Source organism: Octopus bimaculoides, chromosome 20, assembly GCF_046866305.1.
Source record: "Octopus bimaculoides isolate indiv1 chromosome 20, ASM4686630v1, whole genome shotgun sequence".
Lineage (NCBI taxonomy): Eukaryota > Metazoa > Mollusca > Cephalopoda > Octopoda > Octopodidae > Octopus > Octopus bimaculoides.
This window is the reverse complement of record NC_142947.1, coordinates 5804239-5820990: the sequence shown is the minus strand read 5'-3', so window position 1 is coordinate 5820990 and position 16752 is coordinate 5804239. Positions and strand designations below refer to the sequence as shown.

Sequence of the window (16752 nt, the reverse complement as noted above, 5' to 3'; positions counted from 1 at the left end):
GGGGGGGGGGACTCACCAACTTAATAATGATAATGCTTTGTATAGTTGTCAAGCAAGTGACTTGACTTGAGACTGCGTGTTAATAAAGCCGCAATATGAGAGAGGAGTAACCAATTTAAGCATTTGACTACACCCAAGGCTTAAAATTTAGGTCGTAGTTGTGGGACAAAACGTCGATACCTCATTAAATAAACTGAAAGTAAATTTTACAATTCCACGTGTTATTAAACGACTCAATAATAATAATAATAATACTTATTACTGTGAATGTGACCATAATGAATAATACCTATTACTGTGAAAGGCACAAGATTTGGAATTTGGGGGTGGGTGCTTAGTTGATTACATCGTTCCTAGTACTTAACTGGCACTTAATTTATCGACCCTGAACGATAAAAGGCAAAGTCAACCTCAACAGAATTTGAACTCAGAACGACAAATGCCGCAAAGTATTTTGTCTGACACTCCATTGTGGATAAATAGGGTTGTGGGTTGGTAAAATGTTGTAACGGGATTAGGAGAAAAAAAAGGAAAACAATTAGTCCTTACCTTAAGCACAGGTGAAAGAGGGACCAGCTCAGACGGTAAAATCAAACAGGAGAATGTCCACAACAGAGAGAGAGAGACAATGCTTCGTTCGTTTCTGGCTGTTGGTGCTCACTGACGACATCTACTTCCGGTAAAATGTTAAGAACGACCGTGGGCCCCCATTTCACCCGCAACTTGATCTCAAGAACATTTATATTAACCAGTCTAACGAAGATGGTAAATAAGGGAATGTGAAAATGACACCGGCAACCACCGCACACGGCAGGAACAACAAGAAAAACATTTCCTCGTTCACCCAACTCTTCGATTATTTCTGTCTTTGGACACAATTGAAAAACCCAGCCTTTCCCCTATTCTCTCGCTCCCACATCATCTTAAAGTTGCTCGTTCAGCCAAGACAGACGCCGCTCCTTCGGTGACCGTGAAATCGCAGAACTCGCCTCAGATTCTTCTCGTCTGCCATCACACTTCATTATCTGATGCGCTGATATCTCTCCATGAATATCCATCATGTAACAGGGTATCAATCAACCTCCACTTTACCCACTGGGACGTACACCTTCGATCTGAATAGATTCAAGTCCGTCCTCTCTTCCAGCACCAGCTGATACTATGTTCGAATGTCTCATTGGAACACAACTCCCTGGGACACTATTTCCTCCACCTGGACTGTCTGAGGCAACATTTCGTACCAGAACACTGCTTCCATCGGGACGATATACCTTCTTTCGGCTATGGCTTTGATTGTTCAACAGTGTTTCTCTGTTTCCATTTGCATTCAGCCTATGCGCTGCTCTAAAGTAGCGCCTTGTAGGGCACTGCCGGCTAGCTAGGGAGCTGGTCTGCAGCGAAGTTGGAGGTGACTGTCGCCCTCGTGTGTTTAACTAAATAAATCTTTCACCAACACATTCCGGGTCTCTGTTAATTTTCTTTTTTGTGTGTGTGTAGGTTAACTAATGAAAATGAAACGAAACGAAAACCTTGCGGCGACAGCAGCGGACCCCACCACCGAAGAGCAACAGCTTTCGCTTCGTACAGCGAAGTAAGCAGACATGCTGGCTGTCCATCTAGGTGTCCGCCACTTTCGCTATTTTCTTGACAGCCGCACGTTTAAAGTGTTCAGAAACCTCTCACCCTTGCTATGAGCAAGCTCTGAGAGCCTTGGTTTGCACGCCTGCAACGATAGGCCATTGGCCTGGAAAGGGCAACCTAGTCGCTGACGCGCGCTCTCGATGCCCCACCTGCTCTCACACCTACCTAGTCCCAATAACGGAAGACGGGGATTACGAAGCTATAGCTGCAGACGGCATACAAAGATAGAAAACAAAGATGTGTCGGGGACAAACAACGGGCATCTATTGCAGGGGAGGGGGTTCCATACTGCTGTGATTACGAATGTAAAGTTAATAATGAAAAAGTGTTATGAGTTTAAAATTTTTAATGAGTATGAAGTTAAAATTAATTCATATATAAATTTTTCTCCCGGGAAAATTTCAACCCGCTAGATTTGAACCTTCGTTTTTTCCTTATTTGGGGCCAAAAAGAAATTGTTTCTCTCCTTCTTCTTCATTGACCGGCTACACCAGCACGGCCCACGCTACGAGGCAGGTCCTTCCTCTCCAGACGGATCTTCCTCACGAGGTGGAAGTTGAACCGGCTTTCCAATCCCTGTCCGGAGATTAAGTAACCTGTCTCAGTCCCTTTTTCCGCGTGTCCTCCACACTGTCTCTTTCAGTATGGCTACTACGCAGAAGAAAGCTGCCTGCCTTTCCTTGTTAAGAAGGTGGGGAGGCGGTACAATCTTAACTACGGACTCAGTGGAGAGCCGTACTCTTTCCCATCCGACATCAGCTACCAACCATCTCCACGGCACCCTTTGTTTAGATCCTCTTCTCTCGAGCAATTACTGGTCCAACCCCATCAAAGCCCGAAACTGAACCAGTTCAGCTTTGGACATCACTTCAAAGCTGTGTTTATTCCCTTCCAAGTGGCGTCCATTTCACCTACATTTATATCGTTGTTATGTTGTGTGATTCCGGTTGAGCTGCACATTTTCTGGTAAATTTAGTCTTTAAAATTAAGACTCACTCTGTAGGGTCCCTTTCTCTGGTCAGAGGAAAAAGGGTAGCCGATGGATATTGAAAAGGAGGCAGAGAACTTGCCATAGTTAATAGAATTCAGAGGGTTTTAAAGGCTTTCGCATTTGGTCAACAACACGGCAGAAACGAAAAGAAAAAAAATTCTGTTTGGTTTATCGTTAAAGTGTGTGTGTGGGGCGGGGCGGATAATGTGAAACAAATTACTAATACGAGGTGGGGGTCGGGGTGTATTCGTTAGTTGAAGCCCTCCTGCCCGACACTGGTATTTATTTGGTTTAATGATTAATCCAGCGCTGTTAATAATTAACTAACTTTAGTAATTTACTCTCTCTCTCACACACACAAACGCGCGCACGTGCGCACCCATTTGAGGTTTGCAGAAAGCATAAAATTAATTAGAAATAATTACATGCCGAAGAGGGGGGGGGATCTATATTAATAAATAATATTTTAATTACTATTTCGACAAATACGGACAACAACGGTAAGATATGTTTCAGGCAAGTCAAGTTGGGAGGTTGATAATAAAATATGTTTTACATCAGCGACCCGACCCGACGTGTGTATCTAGGATTTATTTGAACGACGCTCTCCCATTTCCATGACACCGGTTGCACAGCATATGCAGTAACGTAAAACTTGTTTTTACCGTACACCGGTCGACATATTTTCCCATGTGACGATATATATATATATACAATATATATACATATATACACACACACTTCTGATCAACCCACATGTAGCAGATAACGAAACCATGCATTAAAAGGCCGTTTTTTCTTCTTTCTAATAATTTTAAGACTTCGTTTTATTTAAACTGTTTCAGAAGTTGTGCAAAGGAAAGATGAGTACTGCCGTAGTTTTAGGGGGAGGCATAAGTGGATTGTCTGCTGCCTATTATTTACGCAACATACCGAAATTTTCCAAAGTAAGTGTTGTTCGTTTATTCGTGTTTCACTATTTCGCTGGTCTCCTCTTTATCAGTCGATCTATCGCTAAATAGTTCAATAATAATAAGATCAACCTATCTACGCGTAATGGCCATCTTTCTAGAAGCAATATATAGTATTGTTTAACCACAGGTCAACCATGATCCAGCAGACCTGTGAACAGTGACGTTCCAGCCGTGTCATTCTCGTTTATTTATTTATTTATTTTTTAATCAGGTGTTATCCGGGATTGCATTAAGCTGTCCTTCCTCTCTTGAAGATCGTAGTATTATGATCTGGGAGCAACTGACTGATATTTCGTTAGTGTCGAACAAAATGCCGTATTTTAAGATCTATAAAATGAAGCACCGGTGGGTATTGTTTGACCCCGATCTGCGCTGAGAGTGCGTCGACCTATATGATCAAAGAGATTCTCGGTTATATAATCCGTCTCGTTTATGTTTTTGTCATCTCGTTCTCTTTCCATTTATTTCAAGAAGGCAGGATGTGATTTGAGGAAGGTTTAGTTGTTATTTCCAGTGGATCAAGGTTCTCTTGTTGATTCGGTGAGTCACTAGAAGTAGGATAGGTATATTAATCGCTATATTTACCCCTCTTTCTAAAGAAAAAAAATCACTGTGGATAAATGCCAGCAATGACCTTCTCAGTTTTCTAAATTATAAACAGAAATAATGGGGGGGGGGGGGCGGGGAATGGGGTTGAAAAAATCATAAATTTTCAATTTTTTTTTTATTATAGCATATAAATGTGTTTACGGGAGAAAAATATTGAAAAACATCAATATATGCGAGAGTGAAAAGGAAACGAGGAGGGTGATCTTGGGATGTGCTAGAAACAACAGCCAAATCTCTTATTTCCTCTGAAAATATTTACAATTTTTTTTTATCTACGCCGTTTGAGAGGTATTTGTATAAACTGGAAGTTATGGGGGGGGGGGTGAATTTTGCGAAACTCCTCTCCCCAGCCTTCCGCAAGAATTTTTGGTAACAAATCTCTATAAACTCTGAATCTACAGCATTTAAGTAGTATTTGTTGAAAATTTCGTTAAAAAGTATCCATTTTTCTGGAAGTTATGAGGCAACAAAGTCGGTGGTGGATCCCCGTCTGCCGTTATGACAGACTTGTTAGGTTATTCGAGTTGGTTTAACCCGCCAGACAAAATGCCAACATTTCGTCTATCTTTTTACGTTCTGAGTTCAAATGCCGCCAAGGTTGACTTTACCTTTCATACTTTCAAAGTTGATGAAATAAGGGACCAGTTGAGCAAAATTTCAGGTTATGTGATGATTATTATTATTATTATTACTATTATTATTATTATTACTATTATTATTACTATTATTATTATTATTATTATTATTATTAAGGTGATGAGCTGGCAGAATCGCTAGCACACTGGGCAAAATGCCTGGCGGTATTTCGTCTGCGTTTTACCTTCTGAGTTCAAATTCTGCCGAGGTCGACTTTACCTCTCATCCTTTCAGGGTCGATAAAATAAGTACCAGTTGAGCACTGGGGTCGATGTAATCCCCACCTCCCCTCAGCTGCCTTTGAAATCATTATTATTCTGTCAGGTGGTGAGCTGGCAGAATTGTTAGCACACTGAAGTGAAATGCTTGGCAGTATTTTGTCCGTCTTCAACCTCCATCAAGGTCAGTTTTGCCTTTCATCCTTTTGGGGTCGATAAATTAAGTACCAGTTGAACACTGGGTTGATGTAATCGACTCTCCTCCTCCCCACCAAATACAATGACATATATATATATATTCAACAGTGAATAAACACCATTGTCCTCTTCTACAGTGAACATCATATGTTCTGGGTGAGTGCTGCACTGAATTACAACTCCCTAATTGTAATTCAGCTTGAAATCAGAGTAAAGTCATCTGGTTGGTTGGTTGGCTGGTTGGATGCCTGCACAAGAACCTAAACATTGTATTTCGACAAGAGAAATAGGTTCAGCACAGCTGCACATCCTACAATAATAAACACGATAGGTCCCTAATAGGGAGTTGCTGGACATGATTCTTGACATTTTTAATTCCATTAGTTGATACGTGGAAGAATAGAAATCGTGAATTTGGTAGAAGTTACAGTTTGTCTGTTGACTTCCGTATTCAAGTGTTGGGTGTGCAAATATAGGCAGGTTGTGCAAGTGACAATAAGCTTGAAATAGATGAGAGGGTGGGTCCTTGTGGTAGTACGGCAGGGAATTATAAATCTTTGGTGGTTCTTTTACATAATCTTGGCGATCTAAGCATTTGAATAGAACCCCAAATCCAAAGAAGCTGTGTCTTGGATCTGAGAGAAAGGCAGTTGACTAGTGTTTACCTAAAATATCTACTTAGAAGCAGATGTGCTTAAGTCCTGTAAAGTTTGTCTCTATTTAACTCACATAATTTGACAGAATATTTAAAAACTGTTATTGTTGTTTGGGAAAAGAATTTTCCATACAAACTGGTTTCTATAGGGTGTTAGTGTCAACACACTGCAATTTAACTGGCTGCTGCTGTTAATGATAACATTAATCCTTTCTACTGTAGGCACAAGGCCTGAAATTTTGTGGGGAGGGGGATAGTCAATAACATCGAACCCCAGTGTTTCACTGGTACTTCATTTATTAACCCTGAAAGGATGAAAGGCAAAGTCAACCTTGGCAGGATTTGAACTCAGAATGTAAAGACGGATGAAATGCCTCTAAAAGCATTCTGTCAGGCATGCTAGCGGTTCTTCCAGCTTGCTGCCTTAATGATAATAATAATGATAATAATGGAGCAAAGATAATTCACAAACATAACATGGCAGTCTCGGTTTAGGATGTGTCGTATAGCCAACTGGAGACGATGTCTCCTGGGGGCTAAATTACAGCAACATTCGTCCTAAACCAGGACTGTTATGTTATGTTGGCAAACAATCTTTACTCCAAAGTTCTGTTGCTGAATATCTCTTGTTGTGAGATTTGCAAATGGTAATTTTATGATAATAATGGTTTTACAGCAATTTCGGGGGATGTAAGACAAAGGTGACCTCAGCAGAATATTATTAATAATCTCAATAAATATAATGATTTCTTTTACCAAAGCAATATTTGACTGTTCTAGTTTTTGATAGATGCATGGTGGGAGCACTGTAAATTGAATCAACTCCAACAGATTACCGGTACTTGTTATACTGACTTTGGAGAAATGGAAACAGAATTTGAACAGAAAAAAAAATGGAAGAGGAGAGAAAAGTCAATATTGTTCATAGCAATGTCTGTGATGTAGCTAACTAAAACTCTTGAAGGTTCTATACTCCAGCATGACCACAGTCCATTGTGTGTGTGTGTGTGTTTACAATTATCTGTTTCGAAAGATCTTAACACTGTTTACTTGCAGGTGCTGCTGTTGGAAGGGAACAAGCAGTTAGGGGGCTGGCTGAACACAACTCAACATTCGGATGGTGCTACATGGGACCACGGTCCTCAAAGTATTCGGGCAACAGGCAAAACAGCTTACAACACACTGACCCTTGTGAGTAGCTTTCTGGTCAACCAGTTTGTCCATTATGCTGTATCATCATCATTTGATTTATACTCTATAAACTGACATGTTGATAACTGGATTGGTGGGGGGGGGGGGTGGATAAAGAGGTAAATGGGTGCAAAGTTTATTATAGCTAAAGAATCTGAGGAATTGGCATAATCTACATTAAACCCTTTTATTATCAAATATTTCTGTTGAGATCCACTTGTTGATTAATTTTGAAAATAAGGAAGAATTTAGTAAAATAATCTTGTCATTATTAAGTTATTTCGCTGGTGTTTGGAACATGAATTTACATGAAATTTAATGGAAGATATCTAGCGCCCCCCCCCCCCCAACTTGGATGAAATTGCATCGTGAGGAAGGTGGATGGGAGGTGTGAAATTACTTTGTTAAAACTGCTCTTGCTTTTTGCGTATGTCTATGTTAATAACTGTCAATTTTACAGATGCACGAGCTTGGTTTAGAGAATGACATCCTTCCAGTGAATGCTTCCCATCCTGGAGCTGCTAATCGATTCATTTACTACAACAACCAAGTAAATGCACTTCCAAACAGTAAGCTTCTATCGTTCTGTTTAACACTATTATACATTAGTGATTCCCTCAAGGGGTTGATAGTTTATAACTTTTAAGTAAATCTTTCTTTAAATAGTGTGACTGTATCAAGTACATTTTGCAAAAACTTGAAGATATATATCTGTAAACATATATGTATATCTGTATACACAGTATTATCTACTTGTAGGTTTATTGGGAATTCTTAAAAAGCCCCCTTTTCTGTCTCATTCCTTACTTTGGAGCATTCTGAAGGATCTGACCACCAAACGTGCATCACCTGAGGCAGAAGAGACAATATATGACTTTATCAACAGGCGCTTTGGGAGTGAGGTTTGTTACCTTTATATATATCTATGTATGTGGGGAGAGAGAGAGGAATATTTGGTACTTTTATGGTTTATATATAAGTATTTTAAAGTTAAAACTTTATGCCAGTGATAATGGATTCAGTCTACTGCTTGAGAATGGCAAGCATCTTTCTGACAGGCTTCATACAGTTTCCATCTATCAAATTTCATTTGTAAGACTTTGATCCACAGAAAGCTATGACAGAAGATACTTGCTCAAAGTACCACATAGTAAGATTGAACCTGGAACCCTGTTGTTTGCCAGATGAAATTCTTAATGATGCTCTGTTCTCATCTGATCCATTTATTATTCTGTTCCAAATTAGAGTTTCCCAGATATTTTAGTATTTCTTTAAATATCTTTGGTGACTCCTACCTTGCTCATCCATAGCTAAAATCTTTTAACAGTCAATCAATAAATTACACTTTGATCTTTGGACAGGTTGCTGATGTTTTGATAAATTCAATGTGTCGTGGTATATTTGCTGGAGACATCCGTCACTTGAGTCTGCAAGCATGTTTCCCTTATCTTCACGACTTGGAGAAACAATATAGATCTCTGGTAATTGGCACTTTTAGAGGTAAAAAACCATTTTTTTAATCTTTTTTTTTTCTCTTCCTTTGACATAATTTTGTCTTTATTGTGATGTAAGGGAGGGCAAGTTCCCTTGTTGGTCTCCCTGAGATACAATGTAATGTTTTTGAGATTTTGTGAAGTGTTGAATAATGAGATTGCTTTGTGGAATAGAAATTGTACCATACAATTCTATATTTAAGAGATGAGGAATTATGTACATTATTTACATTTGACAGATATTTGTCTTGGGGAAATTTCTCCAAGACACCTGATGAAGGCTGGAGGGTATATCAACGGAAACGTTGTGTTAACAACAAACAAGATGAGGACAAATATCTGTCCACAATATTTGAATTATTCAAAATGTCACAAACCTGTTTTTGTGCTTTAATGGTCCTGGTGCAGATCCTCACTTCTCTCCTTCAATTCCAGACTTTACTTGAGATGCAACAACACAGCATCCATCTTAAACTTAAGTCAGACCTTAATTTGTTCAAGAAATATCAACTGCATTTATCTTACCTGTCTTGGAGGCTCTGTGAAGGCCATGGACACAGTTGCTACCTCTGCACCAAACCATGAAAATTAAAGAAAAAATATGAACAAAAGTCTTTTTGTATATCTGTAACTAGATTGTTGAATGTATCATGTCCTTATTTTAAGAATGAAAGGTGTGGTTTGAAGAAGATTTGGCTGCTGTTTCTAGCTGGGTGAATGACCATATACAGGCTCTCATCATTGGTTCGCCTTTTCTATTGCTATTGTTGGAATAATCATTAAAAAAAAATGGCATTATAATTGTTTGTTCTTGTTTTTTTTTTTTTAATTAGATAAGGAAGAAGTTGACGATAGCTGCCCTTTAATTAAGAAGGCTCGGGCAGAAAATTGGCGTTTGTACTCCTTGAAGAATGGTTTGCAGCAGCTTGTGGAAACTATGGGAAAAGTTGTGTCCAATGACCCAAAATGTGAGGTGAAGACAAATAACCCTGCTACCAAAATAATTCTGGCATCAGGTAAAGCAAAGGTGAGTTACATCCAGATTTTGTAGAATTCATTAAAAGATATTACTAGGGGTCAATGCAATCAGCTTTCCCCTCCCCCAAAATTGCTAGTCTTGTGCTGCCAAAATTTGAAATTATCATCATCATTATTATTATTATTATTATTATTATTATTATTAAGTAGCAAGCTGGCAGAATTGTTAGACAAAATATTTCGTGGCATTTTTTCTGGTACTCCATGTTCTGGGGTCAACTTTGCTTTTTATTCTTTTGAGGTTGATCAAATGAAATGCCGTTCACTTCCCTAGGCTTGCTTGCCTCCCCACCCTGCTAAAAATGCCCAGCCCTTGTGCCTGTAGTAGAAAGGATTTTTATTTTTTTAGTAGTTTCCTGTGAATTCCTGCTGCACTCCATCTTTGTGATGTGTTGAGCAACATTCTCTACTGGAAAATGTACAACTGTGTTTATAAGTATTACATCCGATTGTTTAACCCCAGGTCCAACAGACTTATGATTAAACGTGTTCTTTAGTCAAACATGAAACACCCGCAATCGATACTCAACTTACAAGTTGTGATAACAATGGCTTGTTTTTTTTTTCTGCCTTTAATTGTCTGCTATGACCCCGCACCCCCAATGCGTGGCCATGTGGCAACGTTGAAACTTAATAATTATTCATTAATTAATCATTTTGTTTACCCCAGGTTCACACCAAGGAAGAGTCATTTGAAGCTGATCATGTCTTCTCTGCCCTTTTTGCTGGAGGTAGGGATTTCTAAAAGTTATTTCTCTCTTTCTCCTCTATCAACGTCCCCTTCTGTTTTCATGAGTGGGGGTCACAAAAGATTAGCCACTGTTGATTGCATTGGCCAATCCACTCTCACTATTCACTCCTATTTGTCTGGGTCAGCAACTTCATTACATTTGACATTAAAGTTTATAACAAGCAAGCGAAACCTTCGGCGATATGCCATGCTTTAGGAGACCTGTCAAGCCAAATGCCAGTGTTCCATAACTGGCACCTGTGTTGGTGGCATGTAAAGAGCACCCAGTCCACACTCTGTAAAGTGGTTGGCATTCAACTGTAGAAACCATGCCAGGTCAGACTGGAGCCTGGTGCAGCTCACCAGTTTTCAGGTGAACAGTCCAACCCATGCCAGCATGGAAAGTGGACATTAAATGACAATGAAGCATGGTTTCAGGTTCAGTCCTACTGTGTGACACGTTGGGCAAGTGTCTCCTACTTTAGTCCCAGTCAGATCAATACCAAGGGAGAAAACCTGGTAGATGGAAACTGAAAGAAGTCAGCCATGTGTGAGAATGTTGACAATCTGCAATAATGTTACCGATTGTGACGGGGCTACAACTGGTGACCTTACTTGACACTTCCTGCCAACACATCTCCCACCAGTTCTGCTTTCTAATTCCTCTGGATTTGAAATTCCCTCACTTGAAAGGTTAGGGTTGGTGACAGGAAGAGCATCCAGCCATAAACATTCTGCCTCAAGTACCTCCTAGTCTAACTCTTACTTGCATGGAGAAACAGACATTAAACAAACATCCAATCAGATCTGGATTGACTTGGGAAATGGGTCTCTTGTAAAGCTTCTCCATCATGATGAGGGTCTGTAGTTTTATTTTGGAGATACAAAAGACTGGCCAGTGGTGTATTTCTATTAGATTCATACAGGATCCACAATCAGTAAAGTCAGTAGAGCATTGTATAGAGTGTCTTGTGCTATTTGTTCCACTTCTCTGTGCTCTGAGTTCAAATCCTGCCAAAGGCAACTTTGCCGCTTGTCCTTCTGGGGTTCATAAATAAAATAGTGGTCAAGTACTGTGAATGATTTTCTCTCTGCCAACTGATTGCATTGTGTTGCATGAAGGGTCTTAGGAGGCCAATCACAGAAATCACCCTTTTCACCAGAAATGGAGAAAGTGTTAAACGAAGGGTTAGTCACCTCTCGTCATAGAAACACTGACATGGTCCTGGAACCATTCAAAGACAAACTGATGTACAATAAAAAAGGGAAAACTGTTCAAATAGGTGTTAGCTTTCTTCAATAGTAATTCTGCCGTCTGTATAGCATTAATTATTTTTTTATGATTTAATTAAGAGAAGGCCAATAGCCTCTGAGTTTAGTTGGGGCTAGGACCTCAGAAATTGGTGAGAAGAGGGGAAAGAAGATATTCTCAGACCATAGAACTAGAGGAATGAATGCAACAAAAGTTGACTCAACTAAAAAGACCCAAAGTGCTTGGCAGTTGTCTTAAATGAGGCAAACGGTTACAGATCATCCGATGAACTTTTGCACATTTCCTGTCTACTTAGTTTGCCTCATCCATTTTACTTTTCAGATTTAAAAGGTTTGCTCAGTGAAGACCCGAAACCCCTTTGCCAAAACCTGGGCCTCATTCCAGCTGTTAATGTTGTTGTTGTCAATCTAGAGTTTGAGGATAATGTCTCCACTTTGAAGGTAACAATTTGTTTCTCTCTTAAAATCTATTGCTTCAAAACTAAACAGAACATTCTGATTTATGATTCAGTAAACACCTGAAAGAGGGCCACAAATCACCAAGTCAGACTGGTAGCAGATTCCAAGCAGTTTTGTATTATTTGGGTGTAGAACTGGGAGTTAAACAAGAACAACTTGAAAAAAGATATGGCAAAATAAGGTTTCTCTGTGGTCTGAAAATATGCTAGAATTAGCAGCCAACAACTTGTCAGGTTATATTGTCTTGGGTTCCCTGAACATTAGGAAAAGACTGGATAGTCATGGCTGGAATACTTCTGTTCAACCAAGGCTGACCAAGGACTAAATAACAACAAAAGCTAAAAATACTTCACTATGACTGTATACTTCTTGTATATTCTTCAAATTCAATATTCATCATCTGCCAAAATTGGCCCTTGGGGGCCTCATTAATCTTCCTTTCTTTGATATCTTTGACAGGGATTTGGACATTTGTTACCATCAAAAGAGAGCCGACATTTCTTGGGCATCATCTATAACTCGTGTGTGTTTCCGGCTCATGACCGATTAGATTCACCTTCGACAAGGTTTACTGTAAGTTTTCTAGTTTTAATATATTTTCTTTCGTTACTTTTTTGAAACATTTTTCTGGAATATTTCCAGAAAAATCAATGGAATCAGTAAAAAAGTTGGACAAAATGCTGGGCAATATTTAGTTAAGTCCTGGTTTTGAATTTTATTCCCTCTAGGGTCAGTTAGAGCCAGCATGGAATTGGGGGTCTCTCTTATTCAGTTGCATCTTCCTCTCCCTCAAAACAAGGTGGTTAAAAAGGAGAACCAATAGTTTCAAAACATTTGTGTCTAGGAGAGCATAAAATAATATTGAAGTAGAGCAAGAGAGAAGTGTATAGTGAATAATATATTTTAAGGTAAAGAGACCCCCCCCCCATACTATAATTTAGTATTGCAGTGTAGTAGAAAGAGAGAGAGAAAATGTTGTTGTGCAATATTGTTATTGCGTAATAGATATTCTGGTATGATGTAAAGGAGTATTGCAGTGTATAAAAGCACGTGTGTGTGTATGTGAGAGAGAGAGAGAAGTGAATTATGTAATAAACCCTTTTGTCTTCAATCATTTTGTTATTCTTCGTTTTTCTTTGCCTATTTTTAATTGCATTCATTCTATTTGCCAGGTTATGATGGGGGGCAGTTGGTTTGATCGTTTGACAGAGATTTGTCCATCAATGTCTGAAAGTTCTTTAACGAATCTGGCTGTTGAAACACTGAGAAAACAGTTGAAAATATCTGCCAAACTCAGCAGATCACATGTCTTCATCCATAAGGTAAGTGAAACATAATTATGGGTTCTGATGCAAAAACTTGAAATTTCTCATGAAATGCTTGTTGTTGACTGACGTAAACCTTGAAACTTTTTTCTTAACTTAATTCTGGAAAACTACCATTCTTGGAGACCCTAAACTAATTGATTGGGGTAGGTGTTGATCTTCTGATTCTAAGAAAAAAAATGAAACTTGTTGGACAGCATATTAGGCCTCTGTACCTATTTACTTTTTTTAAGCATCATCATTGTTTTAAGGTCCACTTTTCCAAAGTCAGATGAAGTTCATTGAGATAATTTCCATGACTGGATGCTCTTCCTGTTACCAACCCTTACTTGTTTCCTGCCCTAACCTTGCCTTGTAAGGGAAATTTGGTGGATGGAAACTGTACGGAACCCTATCGTGTGTGTGTGTGTATCAGCAAGGCATAGCCAAACAGAAAGTCAATCTTCCTTTACTTCTAGGTGGACTAAGCCATTTTGTCACTTATTCGATTCTGTATATTATACTAGTATCCTTGAAGCTGGTGTCCTAGCATGGCTGTAACTAGCAAAAGAAAAAAAAAGCAACAACAAATTTGTTTGTTTCTATGGCAACATTGTTTCAATAAATAGATTCTGTGAATTTGTTTCTTTTCAGAATTGTATTCCCCATTACACAGTTGGCTACACAAGTCGCCTGAATGAGATGAAAGCCTACATTGCTGATCACCAGCTTCCTCTCAGTCTTATCGGATCATCATTCGAAGGACCTGGTATCAATGATTGTATATACAATGCTAAAATGTCAGTCCTAGCTCATGCCACGCCCTAAATCCGTGAATCTATCAACAAAGAAGACTGTGATATTCTCAAAGTGTGACTCAGGAAACGGTCAAAGAGGATTCGATCTTAGTAAGTCAGAAACTCACTACTGAACAGCAGAGAAATATAATCTTAGCAAGATTCTAATAATACTTTCTGTATATCACCACCTGTTTTACAGACGGGTTCACATGTTAATCAATATCATTGGCATACTCCCACCATGACCACCACTACTACTACACTAGTACAAGCTGAGAGGGACTGTTTTCATTGAAGCAGTTTATTTTTTTACATTTGGATACCTTCTTTCATTGAACTATAAAATAGAATGTTGAACTTGTTTGTCAGCCAGGTAAACTGGAGTACACCAAATATTTGGACCAATGGCATATGATAGCATGAGGTTATGTGGTTTCTAAACTGATGACCTTATTAACTTCAGTTGCTGGGTCTCAAATATTCTCAAATGATTTTCTAACATAAATCTGAGAAATTTTCTCTTTCTACCCATCTCAGTTACAGGTGCATTCCCTCACCTAGGTTTGGGAGATGCTTTACTGTGCAGCTTTCTTTAAGTTCTAAAAGCTCTGCCAGACAGAACCAGCTAACATTCTTAATTCTGTGATAGACTTTATAAACGATTGTCACAAGATGTGTGTGTGTGTATAATGTAAGTATATATATGTAATATATATATATATGTGTGTGTATGTGTTTATTGCAGGAGGCAGAATTGATAATGTTTATGAAAAATATGTAAAAATTTTTTTCTTTGTTTTACAACTTTGCAACTGGACTGCAAATATTCAATGTCAATTGTGTTCTTTTAAATTTTGCAGTAATAAAGGGCACTTCATTATATTTCCTGTATTGTGTATATAGGGCCCAACATTAATAAGGATTTTTTAGAGGATGGAATAATAAACATGTTCAATATTATACACACATGCATTTGCACACACATACATATAACTATTGTTATTGAAGAAAATTGATTAAAACAGACCAAAAACAAATAGAAGATGATATTGATTTGCTATTTCTAAACTGGATGTGTTTTCATTCAACTGTGAACAAAAATATCACAGTTGGTTGGTTGGGATTTCCATTCTGAAAGTCTGTCATTCTATGCTTCATTATGAAAATGCTCAGGGAATGAGAGTTGTGTGTGTTTCTGTAGGTCTTTCCTTTTTTTTAAAATTTTAGTATTCCACTTGATACAGTTTCAGAGTAAATTTTCCAATCAAACCCATGCTTCTATACAGATACAACCAATGGCTTTTGTCTGTTTAACCATAGGCCTACCTCATGATCAACACTGCTCCAACTGACATCAACTAATCATTTTTTTGCCTTTCTAGACAAAACATTTTTTTTTCAAAACCGTGGGACATGATTTGAGAAGAAGGTTACTACTATTTCTAGCAGTGGATTGGTAAAAGTATAAGAACATCAGACTGGACACCTTGCGGTATTTGTTCTGAGCTTAAATCCCCTCTTAGTCTACTTGGGTGATATATTTAATGTATAGTCCACTGGCATCTCATGTGCCCTTGGTAGAGTCCATTCTGTTGGAAGGGTTCAGGTCACATCACAGGTTTGAGGCTAGTTTCTTACCTCCCACCCATCTCAGAGGTCCTTTAAAGGGTCTCAGGCACTGCTACCCCTCCTTAGCATATCTTTGCAATATTAGATTAAGGCAGCCCACTGCTGTAAGACTCGTTAGCATTCCCAGGTAAAATGCTGGGCTTTATGCTCTGGGTTCAAATTCGGACAAGGCCGACTTTACCTTTCATCCCTTTCAGGGTCAATAAAATAATAGTTGAACTCGGGGCCGGGGTAAATTGACTTACCTCTCTTCCCTTGGCCCCATGCCGAAATTTGGAACCAATATTATATTAATATATCAAGTGAGACAAATAAACAATGAAGTAATACTTCTGGGCCCATTTTGTCCAATGAATAGTCATCAGTTAATCAAAATCGTTTAATTTGCACTATTTTGGTGGCCATTGCCAGTCCCACCTGACTGGCCCTCGTGTCAGTGTTACGTAAAAGCACCCACTACACTCTCGGAGTGGTTGGCGTTAGGAAGGGCATCCAGCTGTAGAAACTCTGCCAGATTGGAGCCTGGTGCGGCTATCTGGCTCGCCAGCCCTCAGTCAAACCGTCCAACCCATGTCCGCATAGAAAGCGGACGTTAAACGATGATGATGTTATATTTATTAATAATATAAAGTATATATTAAGTTATTGTGTGAAAGTATGTGTGAAATACATCCGTTACAGCAGTTCCCTATGTACAATGTTTCTAGTGAAGGTGATTCCCCTTCTGCGACCATGAGTGGATTCGTTTTGAGGTGTCACTTTCACCCTCACACCGTTCATTGCCCTTGCTCTTGAAAAGGCGACGTAAAGCTGTCCACGAGTGAAGGTTGGCTGTGGCAAGTGTATGCCAACTCTAGCGAATGTTTGCCCTTGCGCTTTATTGATCGTCAATAATGAAGACTTTTACTCACCTA

At 38.9% G+C, this 16752-nt stretch overlaps 1 protein-coding gene across 3 annotated transcripts; it reads left to right on the top strand.

The window, feature by feature from the left end:
- On the top strand, positions 1-15091 carry LOC106873258 (protoporphyrinogen oxidase). Of its 3 annotated transcripts, none has more exons than XM_014920544.3 (11): positions 1-3579; positions 6979-7113; positions 7574-7682; positions 7873-8015; positions 8475-8613; positions 9440-9633; positions 10315-10375; positions 11969-12087; positions 12565-12678; positions 13278-13427; positions 14064-15091. In XM_014920544.3, exons 1-11 carry the CDS (start codon positions 3496-3498, stop codon positions 14235-14237), a joined length of 1422 nt encoding a protein of 473 aa, XP_014776030.1. In that variant the 5' UTR covers positions 1-3495; the 3' UTR covers positions 14238-15091. The 3 variants fall into 3 exon arrangements, with proteins under 3 accessions (XP_014776030.1, XP_089194828.1, XP_014776031.1); XM_014920545.3 differs by lacking the exon at positions 1-3579 and adding an exon at positions 4010-4146; XM_089338702.1 differs by lacking the exon at positions 6979-7113 and having other exon boundaries at positions 3364-3579.
- The last annotated feature ends 1661 nt before the right edge of the window (positions 15092-16752 follow it).

Coding starts and splice junctions, on each gene's coding strand:
- LOC106873258 (XM_014920544.3), top strand. CDS start 3,496: ATGAGTACTGCCGTAGTTTTAGGGGGAGGCATAAGTGGATTGTCTGCT. Junction 7,683..7,872: donor AGTAAATGCACTTCCAAACA/GTAAGCTTCTAT, acceptor ATCTACTTGTAG/GTTTATTGGGAATTCTTAAA. Junction 8,016..8,474: donor ACAGGCGCTTTGGGAGTGAG/GTTTGTTACCTT, acceptor ATCTTTGGACAG/GTTGCTGATGTTTTGATAAA.